The 20,194-nt window shown below is 43.3% G+C and overlaps 1 protein-coding gene across 2 annotated transcripts in view; it reads left to right on the top strand.

Moving 5' to 3' along the window:
* LOC110506388 (docking protein 4) overlaps window positions 1-20,194 on the top strand; it is a 62,448-nt gene that overhangs the window by 23,655 nt on the left and 18,599 nt on the right. For both annotated transcript variants that reach the window (XM_021585975.2, XM_036963518.1), the window contains exon 2: window positions 6,907-7,208. In XM_021585975.2, coding sequence (XP_021441650.1) covers window positions 7,143-7,208 — 66 coding nt within the window. In that variant the 5' untranslated portion in view covers window positions 6,907-7,142. The remainder of the gene's footprint in view (window positions 1-6,906; window positions 7,209-20,194) is intronic.

Here is a 20,194-nt window from a genome sequence, read left to right as displayed (position 1 = left end):
TGGCTGGCACCCCCTCTGCCATCTTGTTTACCATCTGCTTGTTGCCCCCTGTGGGGTAGACAGCCGTCTGCTTCGGGGGGAGGGGGGGGGGGCTGTCACATGATGCCCTCAGATTGCGGAGGGTGACGATGACTCATTATTATAAGGGTCCCATTTATAGAATAGACTGAGTGACATAGAGGTAAAAACAGAGACATGGTGTATAATCAATGGTGAAAGGAGAGAGATGGGTGACATTGACATGTGGGTGACAGAGGAAGTCAGAACGAGAGGGAACACGAATCTCTTGTATCTTTTCGTCACCCCCTAGATGGATGCTGTCTTCTCCATCACAGAGCAAATCTGAGCAAATCTGTCAAACTCACAGAGCTGAAGTTATTAACCCTATGAAGACGTGTTCCCACACACACACACACACACACACACATAGCATTACACTGTAGTCGATCTGCTCTCTGTCCTTCCCCTCCCCACCTGATCGATGGCTAGAATGCTCCATTCTTTTCACCTCACTAACCTCTCCAAAGGAATGGAAGTGAAGTGGCTCATGAAATTGACCTGACACAATCAACCACTTTTTCTGTCTCACTCTCTTTTTTTGTTCTCGTTTCCTCCCTCCCTGTCTCCCTCCCTCCGTGTCGCTCCCAGAGAGAAGATGACATATCTGGATCTGTCTTGCGCCTAATGTAGCATGATCTAATTCAGCTGAGATGGACACACCTGGCATTAGATTAACCTGCCCTGGGCACACCTGGTGCTCTGGGGATTTGATTAGGCTGTGATGGGCACAGCTGAGAGAGAGGACACGGGGATTGGATTCACCAGACAACTGGTACACATTGCAGGGAGAGCTGCTGTGCTGCTCTGCAGAGCTCATCTGTTAACTCATATACACACGGATGCATGTGCGCACACAGACATGTACACATGGAGGCACGCACGCACGGAGGCACACACACACACAGAAGGTCTGTCTGTTGGAGTACAGATGCTGAGGCGTCTGTTTGTAACTACAACCAATGTCGTGATGATAGTGTAGTCCCTCCCCTTTCCACATTCACTTACATTCTGTGTCCTGCTACTAACTCCCTCTATTCCTCTCGACTCCGGTTAACCAAGGCTCTCTAACACAATCTGCCTCTTAGCCTCAAGCTATCTCAGGCAGTATCACAATAAACATGCCCTCGCTCATAAGACTCAAACTGACACAGGCCTCTTTGCCTAGACACATTTAGCCTCCAGTAAACACAAACTTTCTGCATTCTCTCCTCCTCCTTCCAGCTAATCAGCTCTCCTGTGTTCTCTGCCCTGCCTAAGACTTCTGAATATAGATGTCTGATATGTACAACATCTATTACTTTACGGTAGACTCCAGTGAGTGGCTTGTATAATATCCTACCAGTGTGTGACCTGTTTTAAACGGTTGTCTGTGATTGGTTCAGTACTGTGTGCTGATAGGCTCACTGATATGTGTTTAACCAGAGAGGAAGAGGCGAAGCGAGAGGAGTAACTGGGCACCTAGCGAGGAGTATTTGTATGGAGGTCAACGAGTGTCACGGTCGTCATATGGAGGAGACCAAGGTGCAGCGTGAAATGACTACATCACTCTTTAATTAAAGAGAGAACACTGAACAAACTATACAAAACGAACCGTGAAGCTAATATGACTAGTGCAGACAGGCAACTAAACATAGAATAACAACCCACAAAATAACCTAGGAATATGGCTAACGATAAACAGCTGCCTCTGATTGAGAACCAATCGAGGCAACCATAGACATATAAACACCTAGACTAGAAAAACCCCAAGACATACAAAACCCCCTAGACAATACAAAAACGAAACAAACCACCCTTGTCACACCCTGACCTAACCAAATAATAAAGATAAAAAAAGATAAGGTCAGGGCGTGACAACGAGAGTTGAATTTGGTTAACAAAAAAATGAATAGCTTATTTGCTACATGTTTGCTTATTTGATCGAATGGAAGTTTTGTAATGCTTAGGTTTTTACGAGTGTACGAAGTAGGACACGTGACAACTTTGAGAAAAAAACACTTTATATCGAAGTTGAGCCTGTTGTTCACTGCCGTCTCATTGGCTGGAATGGTCCCACCTGCCTCCTCCCGACTGCCTTGCATTTTTGAAGACATTTATTTTCATTGTTAGAGCAGCCACTTGAGTATCTAGTATATATATATATATATATATATATATATATATGGATCATCTGTGGTTTAACACACATCCCTGCCTCTAGCTACCACCCCTCCCTCATCTCAACAGGTCAGGAGGTCCATGTAGCTGCTGGCTCTGTGTGTGTGGTTCAATCCATCTTCCAGCAACAGGTGCCGAGTGGACTCAGTATCGAACTCTGACATCGACAATACAACGCAGAGAGGAGAGAGGGAGCAGGTAGGGCCAGTCATCAGGCGAGAAGCGAAGAGAGGAAAGTGCATTTCAAGACATCCATAGAGTAGACTTGGCCTCAATGTTCCCTTAAAGCTGCACACGGGCGCGCAGCTCCCCCGGGACTGCCTTGCAGAATAAATTTCAGCCTGCACAAAGAAGCATGAGATTGAACTCCACTCAAGTTTCTAGTTTTCCCCTTTAGTTAACACTATCAACGTTTCCCTTTACTGTGTGAATTGTGCTCGAATCAATGCAATATTAGCTACTATCAATGCAACAACCTGAAGCTAAACAAAGTATGCAAGAGATTTTCTGTTAGGCAGAGCACATTGGAGTAGGATTCTATTGCATTTACAGGCATGACTCCGGCCCATACTGAGCTGGACTGTGTTTACAGCGTGAGGGGTTGCGAGTCGATGCGCTTGTTTTGAGATCAAAGCGAGAGCTGTGCACCTGTGCACATTTGTTCATATTCTTTGCTAAGTAAAGAGCTTTTTTTATGTCTTAAAGGGGCAGTGTTGTATTTTGAGACAGGCTTTGATAAGCTAAGTAGCCAATAGGCAGAGGGTAGCATAATTTGTCTGATTCTCTATTATAATGGTGTGGGAAAAATAATGATATTTATTTTGTGAAGTGGTTTCTTGCATCAAACAACAGAACATTTTCAGTCACCTCCTTGTCTGAAGGAGCATAGGTTCATTTCAATCCCTTTTTTTTTCAAGGAATGTAGGCATTTTCTCCATAGTTTTTTTATGGTAGGTCTACATTAGGATCAAATAGCGACGGTAGCGTACTTGGCCACTGGTATAACTGTAACTTAAAGTGGGTACAAACGCAGTGCTCACAGTAAACGCGCCAGAAGTTGCACAGAATTTTCACAACGTTCAAGTCTGCGCTCATCAGGCCTCATCTCGTTTTTTTTCAAAGATTACAATATGGGGAAAAAAACTATCTAGTAAAATAACATTCACAGATGAGTCACAGTAGGCTGTGCATGACTGATGTGTACAAGTATTCAGTTGGCAACTGACTTCTGATATGATTTGCCCCTTTTTAAATGACTTAATGATTGTGAATGAGATATGAGATCAAGCTCACAGACACGGTTCCCTATTGTTATTCCGAGCATGGCATATCTCTGCTCTCTCTGTCAGGGAGCTTTACATTGTCTCCTCTCTTCTCCCATAGCGCAGACAGGCCTTTTGGGAAAACACAGTTAGGTTCCCATGGTTACAGTGGATGTACTAAAAAGTTTTTTTTTTTAACCCTCTGAATTTTGCTCATTTTCCATAGTAACTTTCTCCTTCTTAATTTGTGCTCCTGGCACATTGTGCTTCATAGTCATTTGTATGCAGTGCAACTCCAGCTTCCTCCCTAAATGTGTGGCTGAGAGGAGCTGATGGGCTTTAAGAAGAGGTTTAGCAGCCAGCTGTGTGATATAACTTGTTCTCTAAAAAAGTAGAGAACAGACAACCCCCGAAAGGCCCTCCTCAAAGCAGCCTGTTATCAAGTCGCTCTGTTCCCAGAGACAGGCCTGTCTGCAGCCTTTTGTCTCAACCTACACTTACAGCCAGAACAGGTGTTCCTGCCTCGCCTTCATTTCAACACTGCTACCCCCGCCGTCTCACCTCACGTCCTTCTTTAACAAGCTGTTTGTTCCTCGTTCGCTGGGAGAGGAGCGAAGTGGGATTCGCTAATCTCTGAATTCATTATCCGCCTATTACCATCCCCGGCACCTGGGTCCCGACAGGCACTCCTGTGTTCCCTCCATCCTAAGCACACATTTATAAAGTAGCGACTGACTATACTGTCTGTCTGTTTCTAAAATCCCACTCCCAGCTCTGTGCTGTCCTAGTGCCTATGCTCCGTTGTGTAAAACAAGCGGAGTACAATGGAATGGTGTCCTGTTTTTCGAAAGATGACACATGGCGTGATAAGGCTTTGTTTCTGTAGGGACAATGTGTTCTCCCCACATGTTAATGCTAATGTGTTGCTCAGTGATACATCACCCGCGGGCCGTTTACTATCCGTCTCGGGGGGGGGGGGGGGGGGGGGGAGCTGCTGATGTGTATCGATCGTGAACACACACAAAAAAAAGAGGTAAATCAGCACATCTCCATGGTTATGGGGAGGTGGAGAGGGCGTAGAGGAGGGAGTCTGGAACGGGGCCCTGGCGTTTCGCTGTAGAGGCTAGCACAGAATCAATCGGTGCAGGATCAGAATCAATGGCATCGATGGCAATTTTTAGATTGGGTTTTGACAAGCTGATCCTCCATTCTGGGCACTCTTGCACTCTATTGCTCTTCCTCACACACCAGCCCACCTCTGGCTGCAAACAACAATCCCTGTTCTCCAGGTTATTCACTGCTGACCATGGACGTTGTTTGTAATAGGTGACTACATCTGTCATACTGCATGTGTAATGTGTAGAGTTGTGCTATCCCCCACGGAATCTTCAATCCCCTCCATACGTACACTATTGAAGCTCTGCTTAACTAAGCATGGCCCTGAGAGTGATTTTATCTCACCGGGGTGCACATTTGTCTCATCTGAATAGCTTTCATGGGATTTAATCGCTTTCCAATTGTGCTCCAAGATATAATGGCACATCAAGTGTGTCTCAAGCACTCCCACTATGCTAACATTAAGCCAATCCCATCCACATAAGGATCCTCTCCTCAGTCGACATATATTCTTGTTCCCAGCGATGGGCCTTTGCCAGTTACCACTTTCTTAGAATGTTGTTATAGCACTGGCAAGCTAGGCTACCCGCCATGGTGACACCAGCAGTCCCAGAGGGTCACAGTGGAGCCAGTCTGCAGATGTTTAGCTCTATATCTTGTGTGTGTGTGTGTGTGTGTTAGCCCCCTCCCCAGTGTGTGTGAGCCACCTCTCTAAACCAACAGTGCTGTGAGCGATTAGCCTGGCTCTGTCCTGGTTAATGAGGTCCTTGTTAAAGTTGGATGTCTCTGTTCCACCGTAGTCGGGGAGACTTAGCGCCAGTTCCTCAGGGAGAAGATGAACCCCACTGAGTTCTGCCCCAGCGAGCAGAATAGTGATGTGTGGGTTAACTTATAACCCGCAGTCCCCGCAGTTATATCCTCAGGGCGGGCGGGTTCAGGATCGTTAAATATTGTGTGGATGAAGGGTGGGTTGAATAAAGAAAACAGTACCTTCAAAATCCATTCTATTATTGTGCAGTTTATAGTTTATAGGTCACATTGAGGTTTTTCTTTCATTATTTTAGGCTGTCTGGCATTAGTGCTTAAGCCACAGGATCTAACTGTACAAGCGCCAAATAGCCTACACGCCAATCTCCAAATGTATTTGGGAAACGGCAGAAGAAGCTCAAGTCGATCCACAGAGACAAAAAGGACAATGTCCGAGTTTTAATTCAGTAGAGAAAAGCTGCGAAAGGGACAGTTGAAAATGAAGAGAAGGGAGGGCCAGAAAAGGTATGTTTGGGAAAGATTTGGTGGAGTGGTAAAAGAGGATGATAGCAGTTATGCTACGTTATGTGTGGTGATTGTGAGGCGCTATACAGTCACAAGACAGGGACTTCAAATAGGCCGATGGCACATCAAGGGAACTGTAGCCCACTGTTCAGATGGGTTAAATGGAAACTGAAGTCTGGACACTGACTGTAGGTCTATAACCTCTCACATATTAGCAATTGCGGGTGGGTGCGGGTGAACAAACAGCGTACCCGCGCACCATTAGAGCAGAACACTGACGATGGCATCATGTGGTCACAGGAAACACTCTGCCTGCCTGCCTGTCTGTCTCACTCTGCAATGCCCCCAAAGGAGTTTGTGCTGTGTGTGTGGGTCTGTCTCTGTGTCTGTGTGTGTCCCTGTGTGCATGCTTAAATTTAATCTGTGTGTGCGTGTGCATGTGTGCGTTTTGAATGTCTGAGTATGGGGCAATGATACCATCAGAACTACCGTCCTCACCTCATCCCCTCACTGTAGAGCTCTGCATAACATATGGCTATCCTCAATACTGGGTCAAACAGATCTGGCTCATTTACGCAAGAAGTCTCCATGATGTGTCTCCAACATTCTTTTGATTTCAGTTGTTATTGAAGTAGCTTTAGGATTTTTCAGAAAAGCATTAGAAACAATGATGAAGTAATAAAGTCTACGTTTGGTTTACAGCTGTCTGGCTGAACTTAAAATGAGTTTCTCCTCATTACTCTGTTTTCTTCCTGCTTGACTGGGAAGGATGGTCTCCAGAAGACGCTCTGTTTCCAAGCCCGTTCTAACGGTAGTTCCAGTAGCTCCGAGACAGAGGCGGTGCTGTACACTATACATAATGATGTGTCACAGAAGCCATGCTACCTACTTGCCCTCAATAATGGTGTCTGCCAAAGCAATGAATAATGGAGGATAATGTTCCGTGTGTCTGCATGCCACTACCATTCTCTCCTGCCACTTTAATGAATAATAGATCCCCTGTTTCTTCTCCTCTCTCTCTCCTTCTCTCTTTCTTTAGGGACTGCAAGGAAGGGACGAGGGGACAACGAGCTGCATTAGAGGAGTGAGGGCAGTCTGAGGGCAACAGGATCTGAAAAGGAAGACTTGGCTGATATAGAGGAGGGAGAAGGTAACCCCAGGACTTAAGAAGGGGGGGGAGGGGGAGGAGGGGGGTTAGGTGCAGCGCTGGACTGCAGGACTGAAGGACTGGATGCTAGCCTCCGTAGGCCCCAGCAGGTCCCAGCTCCCACAGAGATGGCCTCCAACTTCAACGACATCGTCAAGCAGGGATACGTCCGCATGCGCAGCAGGAAACTGGGGGTGAGTGGAGCCCCAAACTGAACTGGGGGTCTTTTGGGAGTCTCCGTCCTTAGCGAGGGATGTGTGTGTGTGTGTGTGTGTGTGTGTGTGTGTGTGTGTGTGTGCTTCTGCATGTCTTTTAACTGTCTGTATCTCATGAAAGAGAAAAGGAAGTATGGACGATAACGGCCTGTTTTGTGCTCCGTAGTGTAGTGACAGTTTGTTGGTTGATGTATTCATTGATTTTCTCTTCACCTCTGCTTCAAGCCATGAATATGAACATGAAGTATACATATCAGTATGGTAATGCATATGAGTCAGTGCTGAATGACGTACATCTGGTTGTTGGAATTAGTATTTTGGGGATGAGTCAGATGAATTATGTCAATGAACACAAATGAAATGTTTTAATTATACACTTATGAATATTAGTCAGTATGGAACAGACTGCCTGATTTACATTTGACATTTTAGCCTCCCGTATTTCTAGTCATCATAACGACTACGGAGCACAATTTATCTGCTTTAGTTGTATTGATTCTCCTCGAAACTGTAGAGGATTTTCATTCAGAGAAAATTCTCCTTTAAACGGCTCGTTTTTGGTGTCCCTCATTTCGAAGTATTGTTTTGTCTGTGTTGGCGTGAAGCCAGACTGAGGTGTGTCCTCACACTGAGGTCAAGCCCAGGCGTTATCAGAAGGAGACTGATAGCACGGAGGCGGAGTGATCGTGACACGTCGTGTGTCAGTGGAATAATGAACTGGCTTCAACCTGTTCTGTGAGAAAACGCCTTTATCAGACGAGGAAGGTAAACTGTCTGGTGAGAACACAGCCTGGTAAAAGAAGGGTTAGATTTGTATGGCAGGGCTGTTCTCTGTGTGATCCTCTCATGGTTTTCTTCATTTTCCCCATAGAACCATTTATGGTTCCAGGTAGAACCTTTTAGTGGCGAAAGGGTTCACTTGGAACCAAAAATAGTATTAGGCAAGTAGTTTGTGCATTAGTGGTTTAATCCTGCGGTCGTGTTTCTGTGCTCAGGGGTAAAGATACAGGCTTTAGTGTCAGTGTGGTGTGGCAGTCCTCTGTAATGCACAGACTCAGTTACAGACACTGTAGCTCTAAGGAGAGATTACCCATGTCTGTATCTCTCTACCTACCCAGAGGAGACAGTGGACTACACACACACACACACACACACACACACACACACACTGGTTTCTCTCTCAGCTGGTTTTGGCCCAGTATCTCTTATTGTGGTGGACATACATGTTGATTTATGACTTGGAGCCTTGTTGGATAGTCCCGAAGAGACCATCAGGCTAACCCCTCTCTTCTATCCCCTAACCATACCTACTGTTCTACCACCTCTTCCACCCAACCTCATACCTTCCTGCAGTGCTTTCTATCTCTGTGTCATGGCATGACGTCTCTTCTCTTCTCTGGCTGTAATTATTACAGGAGGCCTTGGGTTTCTGACCCGAGAAGAACACCACCACAGTAGTTTAGGCTTGTCTCTCTCTATGTCCTCCTCTACTCCATTTCTATCTCCTTCTTGCCTCTGTGGTGGAGTCACTAGGAAGTGTGCACTCAGCATGATTGGGGTTACCGTGGTGACGCATAGCTCCCCGGGGAAGCCAAGCAGTGGATTACCTGAGTTTGGTTTACACCCTCCTCTCTCATGTTCTCTCTCTCTGTTCACTTTCTCTGTCTGTCTGTCTGTCTATGTCGGTCTCTCTCTGTCTCTCTCTCTCTGTCGGTCTCTCTCTGTCGGTCTCTCTCTGTCGGTCTCTCTCTCTGTCGTTCTCTCTCTCTGTCGGTCTCTCTCTCTGTCGGTCTCTCTCTCTGTCGGTCTCTCTCTGTCGGTCTCTCTCTGTCGGTCTCTCTCTCTCTCTCTCTCTCTCTCTCTCTCTCTCTCTCTCGGAGTGCATGCTGGGAGTGAGTCGTCAAGCAGGAGTGATTGTGAGAACGAATGGAATTTATTTTCACTCTAATGGGTTTTGGTATGTACATATATATATATTGATTAGTTTAGTTGTTTTAAGGGTATATTGTTTAACTATCACTAAGCACGTATAGGGGTGGTGGGATCTTTGAGGTTGGTTTTTCGCGAGGGCACAACCAGCGGGTGGGGCTGGTTGTAATGGCCACTCGCGGAAGTGTAGAGTTTGAAAAACTTAGTCGGAGGCATGGAGTAAAAATTCCTGCTGCGGCTGGGTGTTCAGTGGAAGAATGTAGCTTGGCTGTGGGTGCTATCATTGGGTATGATAGCATCAAATCAGCCTCAAGGATGAATAGCGCTGTAGTGATATTCTTAGATTCAATTGAAAAGGTGAATAAGATAGTTGAGAGGGGTGTTGTGTTGCGGGAGACAAAGACGCCGGTATTTCCGCTTATGAATCCGGCGAAGAAAGTTATGCTTTCTAACGTGCCACCATTTGTTAGAGATGAAGTGTTAGAGCGAGAGTTATCTCGCCATGGTCAAATCGTATCTACAATAAAGAAGGTTATTTTTGGATGCAAATCTCCGTTGTTGAAACATGTCGTGTCTCATAGGAGACAAGTGCATATGATTTTAAAAAAGGAAGGAGATGAACTGAATTTAGCGTTTAGTTTTAAGATTGATGGATTTGATTATGTCTTCTATGCATCTACTGAATCAATGAAATGTTTTGGATGTGGAAGAGAGGGGCATTTGGTGCATAATTGTCCCGAGAATGAACGCGCTGAGCCTGGTAGTAGCTTTAGTGCCTAGGGTCTAGTGCCTTAGGGTCTAATTCTAAGAGAAAGGTAGAGATGGATAAATCAGGTGAAGATGAACAGGTTGTAGAGATGGGGTTTTCTTCTGGGGAGGATAGCGAGAGTGAGTCATCTGACGCGTCACAACAATATAGTGAGATAGATGGGGTGGAAGGGAGGTATGGGATCGAGAAGATACGTCAATTTCTGAAGTTGACAAAAGGGAAGAAATATATGCAGGATTACAATGTAACTGATTTTTTCCCTGAACGTGAATTGTTTATTGAATCAGCAAAGTTTCTGATGTCAAAAATTACAGGGGGAGGTTTGAAAAGCCCTGAAATTGCTAGACTCAAGAAAGTGGTCACGAGAGTAATAAGTGATGCAAATTCTAAAGAAAATGAAAGAGTTCAGTTGCAGTTTTAACTCTGTAAAGAGATGTGGTGGCTGTATCTTTCTCTGTATTTTTTTCTTATCCATGAGCAGTTTTAAGATATCTTCTTTAAACATAAATGGGGCAAGAGATGTTAAAAAAAGAGCCATGGTGTATGAGTTAATGAGGGGAAAGGGAAGTGACATAATTTTTCTACAAGAAACGCATAGTAATTTGGAAAATGAAGTTATGTGGCAACAGGAGTGGGGGGGGACAGTGGTGTGTAGTCATAAAAACTCAAAAAGTGGGGGTGTGGTCATCTTGTTCTCAAAAGGGTTTTTGCCTTTGTCATATGAGGTTGAAGAGGTAGTTGAGGGGAGGTTATTAAAAGTTAGAGCAAGGTATGAAAACATCAATATGTGTCTGATAAATGCATATGCCCCAGTGGTGACAGTTAATAGGGTATGTTTTTTAGAGACATTATCAAATACCATTGAGAAATGTAACAAAGAAGATTATTTGTTTATTGCTGGGGATTTTAACTGCACAGTTAGTGATTTAGATAGAAATCACCAAGAACCTCATATAGACTCAATGACGTTTTTAAAACGCCTTATTGTAACAAATGAACTGTGTGATATTTGGCGGAGTCAACATGGAGGAACAAGGCAGTACACCTGGGCGCATGTGAGAGAGAACATCATCTCTATGGCCAGGTTAGATAGGTTTTATGCTTTTGAGCATCAATCTCAGGTCTGTAAATCAAGTGTGATAACTCCAGTGGGATTTTCTGATCATTGTTTAATAACAGAGGTGGTGTTCATTAACGATGTAAAACCTAAAAGCGCATACTGGCATTTTAATATAACTTTATTGAGTGATGCTCACTTCAGGAATTGTTTCAGTTTTTTTTGGGAGAGGTGGAGGTCTCAAAAGGCCAGTTTTGTATCCCTTCAACAATGGTGGGATATAGGGAAAATCCAGATTCAACAATTTTGTAATCAATACACGAGGAATGTCACCAAGGATATCACCAGATCAATGAAAGCCCTAGAGATTGAAATAGTGGAACTCATGACGTTGGTTGAGACCACAGGAGATCGAGGCCATACTCAGGCCCTCAAGAGGAGAAAAGCTGCATTGGCAGATCTGCTGGGTATCAGAGCACAGGGGGCACTGGTGAGAAGTACATTTCAGGGCATATCTGAAATGGATGCCTCATCCAAATTTTTCTTTGGTTTAGAGAAAAAGAATGGACAAAGAAAAATTATTCATTGTCTCAAATCAGCTGTTGGACAAGAGCTCACTAGCCCTAGTGAAATTAGAAAGAGGGCAGTAGAGTTCTATGCTGAGCTCTACAAGTGTGAGTACAAAGAGGACAAAACAGTGACACAGCAGTTCTTTGATGGGCTCCCAAAGGTGCCTGCAGAAGCTCAGGTTGAGCTTGAGCAACCATTGTCTTTGCAGGATTTATACACTGCATTAAATGGCATGGAAAATGGAAGGGCACCAGGCATTGATGGGCTTCCCGTTGACTTTTTTAAGTCTTTTTGGGCTATGTTGGGAGAGGATTGGTTAGAAGTAGCTAATGATAGTTTAACCGGAGGGTTACTACCAATAAGCTGCAGAAGGGCTGTCCTCACCCTACTGCCTAAAAAGGGTGACCTGAGGGAGGTGAAGAACTGGAGGCCGGTGGCTTTATTGTGTACTGATTATAAAATATTGTCAAAGGCTTTGTCCAACAGGCTGAGGGAGGTGATGGGGCAAATCATACATACGGATCAGTCCTACTGTGTTCCTGGCAGGCAGATAGGGGATAACATTTCTTTGATTCGTGATTTTTTGGACGTCTCTAGGGCTATTGGGTTGGATGCTGGTCTAATTTCAATTGATCAGGAAAAGGCATTTGACCGAGTTGAACATCAATATTTATGGCACACGTTTGAGGCGTTTGGGTTCAGCTCTGGTTTTATTGCCATGATAAAGGTGATATATGGTGACATTGAAAGTGTATTGAAAGTTAACGGTGGTTTGAGTGCTCCTTTTAAAGTGTGTAGTGGTATTAGGCAAGGATGTTCTATGTCTGGGATGTTATATGCTATTGCTATAGAGCCACTACTAAATAGCATTAGAAGTCGCATTGCAGGGGTGTGCCTTTCAGAGGATATTCCTCCTATTCGTCTTTCAGCCTATGCTGATGATGTAGTTGTGCTAGTGAAAAATCAAGCGGAGGTGGATAGTTTGAGTCTAATGGTTGATCGTTTTAGGGGAATATCCTCTGCAAAGGTAAATTGGGAAAAGAATTGTGCTTTACAGATTGGAGAATGGTCTGGAGGGATCATGGCTTTGCCAGGGGGGCTAGAATGGTGTAAGGGAGGTTTTAAGTATATTGGAGTGTACCTAGGAGATGAGGGGACTATGGAAAAAAATTGGAGTGGGGTGGTTGAAATGGTGGAAGGGAGGATGAGGAGATGGCGTTGGTTACTATCTCGTATGTCATATAGGGGGCGCACTATTATAGTTAACAATGTGATTGCCTCTGCACTGTGGCATCGGTTGTCAGTTTTAGAACCACCATCTGGCCTTCTGGCTAAGATACAGGCAATTGTTGTGGATTTCTTTTGGGATAAATATCACTGGGTTCCACAAAGTGTTTTGTATTTGTCAAAAGAGGAGGGGGGACAAGGTATTGTACATCTTGCTAGTAGGGCTGCTGCTTTCCGGTTTCAGTTTATTCAAAGGTTGCTTTATGGACCGGAAAATGTGGTGTGGAGAGGGGTGACAGGTCTTATATTACAGCGGGTTGGAGGATTAGGTTTAAAGAAGGCTTTATTTCTGGTTGATAGTAGCCAGATTTCTAGGGAGGGAGTACCTCCGTTTTACAGAGGCCTTCTCAGAGTGTGGAGCGTAATGAAGGTGTCCAGAAGAACTTCAGCGGAGTCAGTGCATTGGCTGTTGGAGGAACCTCTGGTGTATGGGGTAAGACTGGATTGTACAACTGCAGCTGTTCCACATTTCTCCAAGATTCTGGTGAAGGGGAAAATCATCACCTTAAGACAGTTAATGGCCATGGCTGGGCCCGCCTTAATGGATGGAAGACGGGTGGCAGAACATTTGGGGATGAGGTCGGAAAGGATTGTCGGACAAATGCTGGGGAGCTGTAGGAAGGCTCTGTCAGCGGAAGAATGGGGTATGCTTAGTAGCCACAAGAAGAAGATGCAAGATGAAGACGTCTCATTTCCAAAACTAGGGATTACACCAAATATCCCAGAGTCAGAAAGAAAGGCGTTATTGCTGGATTTGAGAGGGTTGGAGGAGGTGGGTTTGGATGAGGTGAATGGGAAGGAATTGTATAGGGGGTGTGTCAAGGTGTTGAATAAAGATAAATTGAAAAATAGAAAAGATACTCCATGGAGGGTAAAATTGGGCATTGATGACAAGGTAAAGCCAGCATGGAGAGCACTGTACAAACCACCGTTACAAAAGGGTACTGGTGATATGCAATGGAGGGTTTTACATGGCATCATTGCAGTTAATGCTTTTGTATCTGTTATTAACTCAGATGTTAGAGATGGATGTCCTTTTTGTAATATAAGAGAAACCATTTTTCACTGTTTTATGGAGTGTGAGAGGATAAAACCTCTATTGGAAATGCTGGAATCTTTGTTTAAAGCTGTAGGGGAGTTTTTCAATAACACTGTTTTTATTTTGGGGTTTCAATATAGTAAACAACAGAAAAGAAAATGTCAAATGTTAAATTTTATTTTGGGACAAGCTAAGATGTCAATTTTTCTGAGTAGGAAACATAAGATAGAAACGGGATATGGGCAGGATGTAAGATGTGTTTTTAAAGGTTTAGTGAAAGCAAGAATAAAAGTAGATTTTGAGTTCTTTTCAGCTGTAAAAGATCTCCTATTATTTGAGGAGAAGTGGGCCTACGAAGGAGCGCTTTGTTTTGTAGAGGAGGGGAAATTATTTTTTGCTGCTGAAATAAGTTGAATGTATATGTTATGTATTTATTTTTGTTTAGGAATTACATTTGTTATTTCATTTCTGAAAAGGCAGTGTGTCATTTTTTATGTTAACACTTGAGTAAAAAATAAAGGTTTTATAAAAACTCAAACTCTCTCTCTCTCTCTCTCTCTCTCTCTCTCTCTGTCTGTCTCTCTTTGTCTGTCTGTCTCTCTCTGTCTCTCTCTGTCTGTCTCTCACTGTCTGTCTCTCACTGTCTCTCTCTCAATTCAATTTCAATTCAATTTTAGGGCTTTATTGGAATGGGAAGGATATGTTAACATTGCCAATGCAAGTGAAGTAGATAATAAACAAAAGTGAAATAAACAATAAAAATTAACAGTAAACATTACACTCACAGAAGTTCCAAAATAATAAAGACATTTCAAATGTCATATTATGTCTATGTACAGTGTTGTAACGCTCTGAAAATAGTTAAAGTACAAAACGGAAAGTAAATAAACATACAGCGCCTTGCAAAAGTACTCATCCCCCTTGGTGTTTTTCCTATTTTGTTGTATTACAACCTGTAATTTACATTTGATTTTTATTTGGGTTCCATGTAATGGACATATACAAAATAGTCCAAATTGGTGAAGTGAAATGAAAAAAAATAAACCAACATAAAAGTGGTGCGTTCATATGTATTCCCCCCCTTTGCTAGGAAGCCCCTAAATAAGATCTGGTGCAACCAATTACCTTCAGAAGTCACACAATTAGTTTGATTGCACACAGGTGGACTTTATTTAAGTGTCACTTGATCTGTCACATGATCTCAGTATATATACACCGGTTCTGAAAGGCCCCAGAGTCTGCAACACCACTAATCAAGGGGCACCACCAAGCAAGCACCATGAAGACCAAGGAGCTCTCCAAACAGGTCAGGGACAAAGTTGTGGAGAAGTACAGTTCAGGGTTGGGTTATAAAAGAATATCGGAAACTTTGAACATCCCACAGAGCGCCATTAAATCCATTATTAAAAAATGGAAATAATATGGCACCACAACAAACCTGCCAAGAGAGGGCCGCCCACCAAAATTCACGGACCAGGCAAGGAGGGCGTTAATCAGAGAGGCATCAAAGAGACCGAAGATAACCCTGAAGGAGCTGCAAAACTCCACAGAGCTGGGTTTTACGGAAGAGTGGCCAGAAAAAGCTATTGCTTAAAGAAAAACATAAGCAAACACGTTTGGTGTTCGCCAAATGGCATGTGGGAGACTCCCCAAACATATGGAAGAAGGTACTCTGGTCAGATGAGACTAAAATGTAGCTTTTTGGCCATCAAGGCAAATGCTATGTCTGGCGCAAACCCAACACCTCTCATCACCCCGAGAACACCATCTCTACAGTGAAGCATGGTGATGGCAGCATCATGCTGTGGGGATGTTTTTCATCAGCAGGGACTGGGAAACTGGTTAGAATTGAAGGAATGATGGAGGGTGCTAAATACAGGGGTTATTCTTGAGGGAAACCTGTTTCAGTCTTTAAGAGATTTGAGACTCTGGACGGAGGTTCACCTTCCAGCAGGACAATAACCCTAAGCATACTGCTAAAGCAACACTCCAGTGGTTTAAGGGGAAACATTTAAATGTCTTGGAATAGCCTAGTCAAAGCCCACACCTCAATCTAATTGAGAATCTGTGGTATGACTAAAATATTGCTGTACACTAGCAGAACCTATCCAACTTGAAGGAGCTGGAGCAGTTTTGCCTTGAAGAATGTGCAAAAATCCCAGTGGCTACATGTGCCAAGCTTATAGACACATACCCCAAGAGACTTGCAGCTGTAATTTCTGCAGAAGGAGGGGGGGGGGGGGGGTGAATAGCTCAAGTTTTCCTTTTTTTGTCTTATTTTTTGTTTGTTTCACAAGAAAATATTTTGCACCATTAAAAATGGTAGCCATGTTGTGTAAATCAAATCATACAAACCCCCCCCCCAAATTATTTTTATTCCAGGTTGTAAGGCAATAAAATGCCAAGTGGGGTGAATACTTTCGCAAGCCACTGTACATACTGTACGGATTGTATTTGCAATGTTGTTTGTTCTTCACTGGTTGCCATTTTCTTGTGGCAACAGGTCATAAATCTTGTTGCTGTGATGGCACCCAGTAGATATTGGAGTTTATCAAAATTGAGTTTTCAAATTCTTTGTGGATCTGTGTAATCCAAGGAAAATATGCGTCTCTAATATGGTCAAACATTTGGCAGGAGGTTAGGAAGTGCAGCTCAGTTTCCACCTAATTTTTTGTGGGCAGTGTGCACATAGGCAGTCCTGGCTTTCAAGAGAAGACAGGCTATGACGGCCTTTCTCAATAGCAAGGCTATGCTCACTGAGTCTGTACATAGTCAAAGCTTTCCTTCAGTTTGGGTCAGTCACAGTGGTAAGGTATTCTTCCGCTGTGTACTCTCTGTTTAGGGCCAAATAGCATTCTAGTTTGCTCAGTTTTTTTGTTGTTAATTCTTTCCAATGTGTCGAGTAATTATCTTTTTGTTTTCTCATGATTTGGCTGGGTCTAATTGTGTTGCTGTCCTGCGGCTCTGTGGGGTCTGTTTGTGTTTGTCAACAGAGCCCCAGGACCAGCTTGCTTAGGGGAATCTTCTTCAGGTTAATTTCTCTGTAGGTGATGGCTTTGTTATCCTGTCTACAATACTGGTTCCCAATTGGGAATCAACCCTCCCACGTGCAGCTGGAACGGTGGCGCATGGAACGCAAAAATATTCTTAAAAATATTTAACCTCCACACATTAACAAGTCCAATAGCTCAAATGAAAGATAAACATCTTGTTCATTTAGCCAGCAAGTCAGATTTCTAAAATGTTTTACGGCGAAAACATAGCACATATATATGTAAAACCACCACCAGACACAGCTCATTTCAATAGCCAAAACATGCAATCAACAAACGCAGGATTAAAAAATAAATCGCTCACTAACCTTTTGAAAATCTTCATCAGATGACAGTAATATGACATATTACACAGTACATATTTTTTTTTGTTCAATAATATGCCATTTATATCCATAAATGTCCATTTGCAGTGAGTTCACCTTCAGAAATTACTCAAAAACGCCCGCAGGAAATCTATGTAGCGCGGCAAGATAACGTAAAATAGACATCATAAACTTTGACTAAATATACATGTTCTACATATAGTTAGAAAGATACACTGCTTCTTTATGCAACCGCTGTGTTAGATTTATTTTTAACGTTACAGAAATCGCACACTATTCCATATTGTGAGACAGCGCTCAGTTCCAAGCTACATTTCCACGTAATGTTGGAGTCAACAGAAACACAGATTTAAGCATAAATATTCCCTTACCTTCGATGGTCTTCGTTCAGAATGTTCTGGAAGGCTTCATACTTACCCAATACATCGTTTGGTTTCAAGTCTTGCGTCTTTGTATTAGCTACTGCTAATAACATCAGCTGAAATGCACCCAAAACGTCCTCTGGTCCGGATAAGTTGCGCATCAAAACTTCAAAATTACACATTATATGTCGACTAAACAGGTCAAACTAAGTGCAGAAGCAAGCTTTATGATGTTTTAGACGTGCAAAACAAACTTCAATTCAATCGCCCATCGTCTGCCCTTCTCTTCAGTGCTGGAAACAAAGGAATGACTGTGACCAATTCGCGCCCATACGCACAGCCTATTCTCTCGTGGCACGCACTAATTTCACTCCCATAGGGTCAATTCTCGCGCGATTTGAACGGTTTGAAGCTCTAATGAAAGAGGACATCTAGCGGAAGAGATAGAAAGTGTCCCCAGAATCATAGCTGGTTGGGAAGGGTGGGGGCATGACGTCAAAGTTGCTCCAACTTTCATGGCCACAGAAACTAGTTTGGAAGAATGCCTGCCCTGTGAGTTCTGCTATACTTACAGACATAATTCCAACGGTTTTAGAATCTTTAGAGTGTTTTCTATCCAATAATAATTTTTATTTGCATATATTAACAATTTTTGAAAGATTTTTTTTCCAGTTTACTAGGGGTACCCAATCTCTCCAAAGGGGGCGTATGTCTGCCATATCCTCAACAGGATTTATGGAAGGTTTGGGAATCACTTCCTGGTTGTAGAATTTAATGTTTTTTTTCTGGATTTCGATAGTTAGCGGGTATCGGATATTTTTGCATGCAGTCTCAATTTGCTGTTTGTCCCATTTAGTCAATTCTTGCTTGATGAGCGGACCCCAGACCTCACAACCATAAAGGGCAATGGGTTCTATAACTGATTCAAGTATTTTTAACCAGATCCTAATTGGTATGTAGAATTTTATGTTCCTTTTGATGGAATAGAAAGCCCTTCTTGCCTTGTCTCAGCTTGTTCACAGCTTTGTGGAAGTTACCTGTGGCACTGATGTTTAGGCTGAGGTGCGAATAGTTTTTTGTGTGCTCTAGGGCAACGGTGTCTAGATGGAATTTGTATTTGTGTTCCGGAAATTTGTATTTGTGGTCCTTTTTTGGAACACCTTTATTTTTGTCTTACTGAGATTTACTGTCAGGGCCCAGTTCTTTCTGTCTGTCTCTCTTTCGCTGTCTCTCTCCTTCGCTGTCTCTCTCTCTCGCTGTCTCTCTCTCGCTGTCTCTCTCTGGAATCTTGTCACGGTGTGATTTTTCACGCCTTATTTTCTCCTCCTTCATTTCTGCCTCTTATTTCTCTTATTTTCCTTCTTTTTAGCCATTCATCCTCTCCCTGTGTTTTCTTCTCCTCCTCGCTGCATCTCCTTGCAGTGAGCACACAAAGTGAAATCAGAGGCCTTCACTCTGTCATTGTTTAAGTCGATTTCCCCCCCAGGTGTTCTGTATAATGAATTTGTGCGGAATAACAACACAATGCCATAAACTCCCGCATATGTGGCACAATTGCTATTTACAGCCGTGTTCCTGCTTATCCTCCAGTTCTGCTATGTAAATGTGTGAGTCCGCATTAGCAGTTGAAACCAAGCCTGTGTTCTGTTAGAAGTTGTAACGCTAGCTTCAATGGACAGCCGCCCAACTGGCCATGTCTCTCTGACACCACAGCTAGCCTGATTTTAAAGACTTCTAAAGACTATGGTCCAGTTGGTGTTCTGGCTTTCATCTCTGAAACAATTCCCTGATATTGTAGTTGGAGTTTAAATTTTATAAAGCCCTGTGGTTTTTGGGGATAACATTCCGCTGTGTTTGCTGAATGTTCTTCTGTGTGTCAGTGAGAGGAGGGCATGGTAAAGGGCTGTGATTGACAGCTGATGGTCCCAGAGGAGCGCTGGACCTGGGTGTGATAGTATAGCACCCAGAAGCTGTCTGATAGCTATCTGCTGCAGCCTAGGCCAGTATCCCAGAGTCGCCTCTTCACTGTTGACGTTGAGACTGGTGCTTTGCGGGTACTATTTAATGAAGCTGCAGGTTGAGGACTTGTGAGGAGTCTGTTTCTCAAACTAGACACTCTAATGTATTTGTCCTCTTGCTCAGTTGTGCACCGGGGCCTCCCACTCCTTTTTCTATTCTGGTTAGAGGCCAGTTTGTGCTGTTCTGTGAAGGGAGTAGTACACAGTGTTGTACCAGATCTTCAGTTTCTTGGCAATTTCTCGCATGGAATAGCCTTAATTTCTCAGAACAAGAATAGACTGACGAGTTTCAGAAGAAAGTCTTTGTTTCTGGCCATTTTGAGCCTGTAATCGAACCCACAAATGCTGATGCTCCAGATACTCAACTAGTCTAAAGAAGTCAATTTTTATTGCTTCTTTAATCAGAACAATAGTTTTCAGCTGTGCTAACATAATTGCAACAGGGTTTTCTAATGATCAAGTAACCTTTTTAAAATGATAATATTGGATGAGTTAACACAATGTGACATTGGAACACAGGAGTGATGGTTGCTGATGATGGGCCTCTGTACGCCT

The sequence above is a fragment of the Oncorhynchus mykiss genome, chromosome 26 (genome assembly GCF_013265735.2).
Source record: "Oncorhynchus mykiss isolate Arlee chromosome 26, USDA_OmykA_1.1, whole genome shotgun sequence".
NCBI classification, from domain to species: domain Eukaryota; kingdom Metazoa; phylum Chordata; class Actinopteri; order Salmoniformes; family Salmonidae; genus Oncorhynchus; species Oncorhynchus mykiss.
Note: the sequence above shows the minus strand (reverse complement) of the source record. Positions and strands in the feature narration are given on the sequence as shown.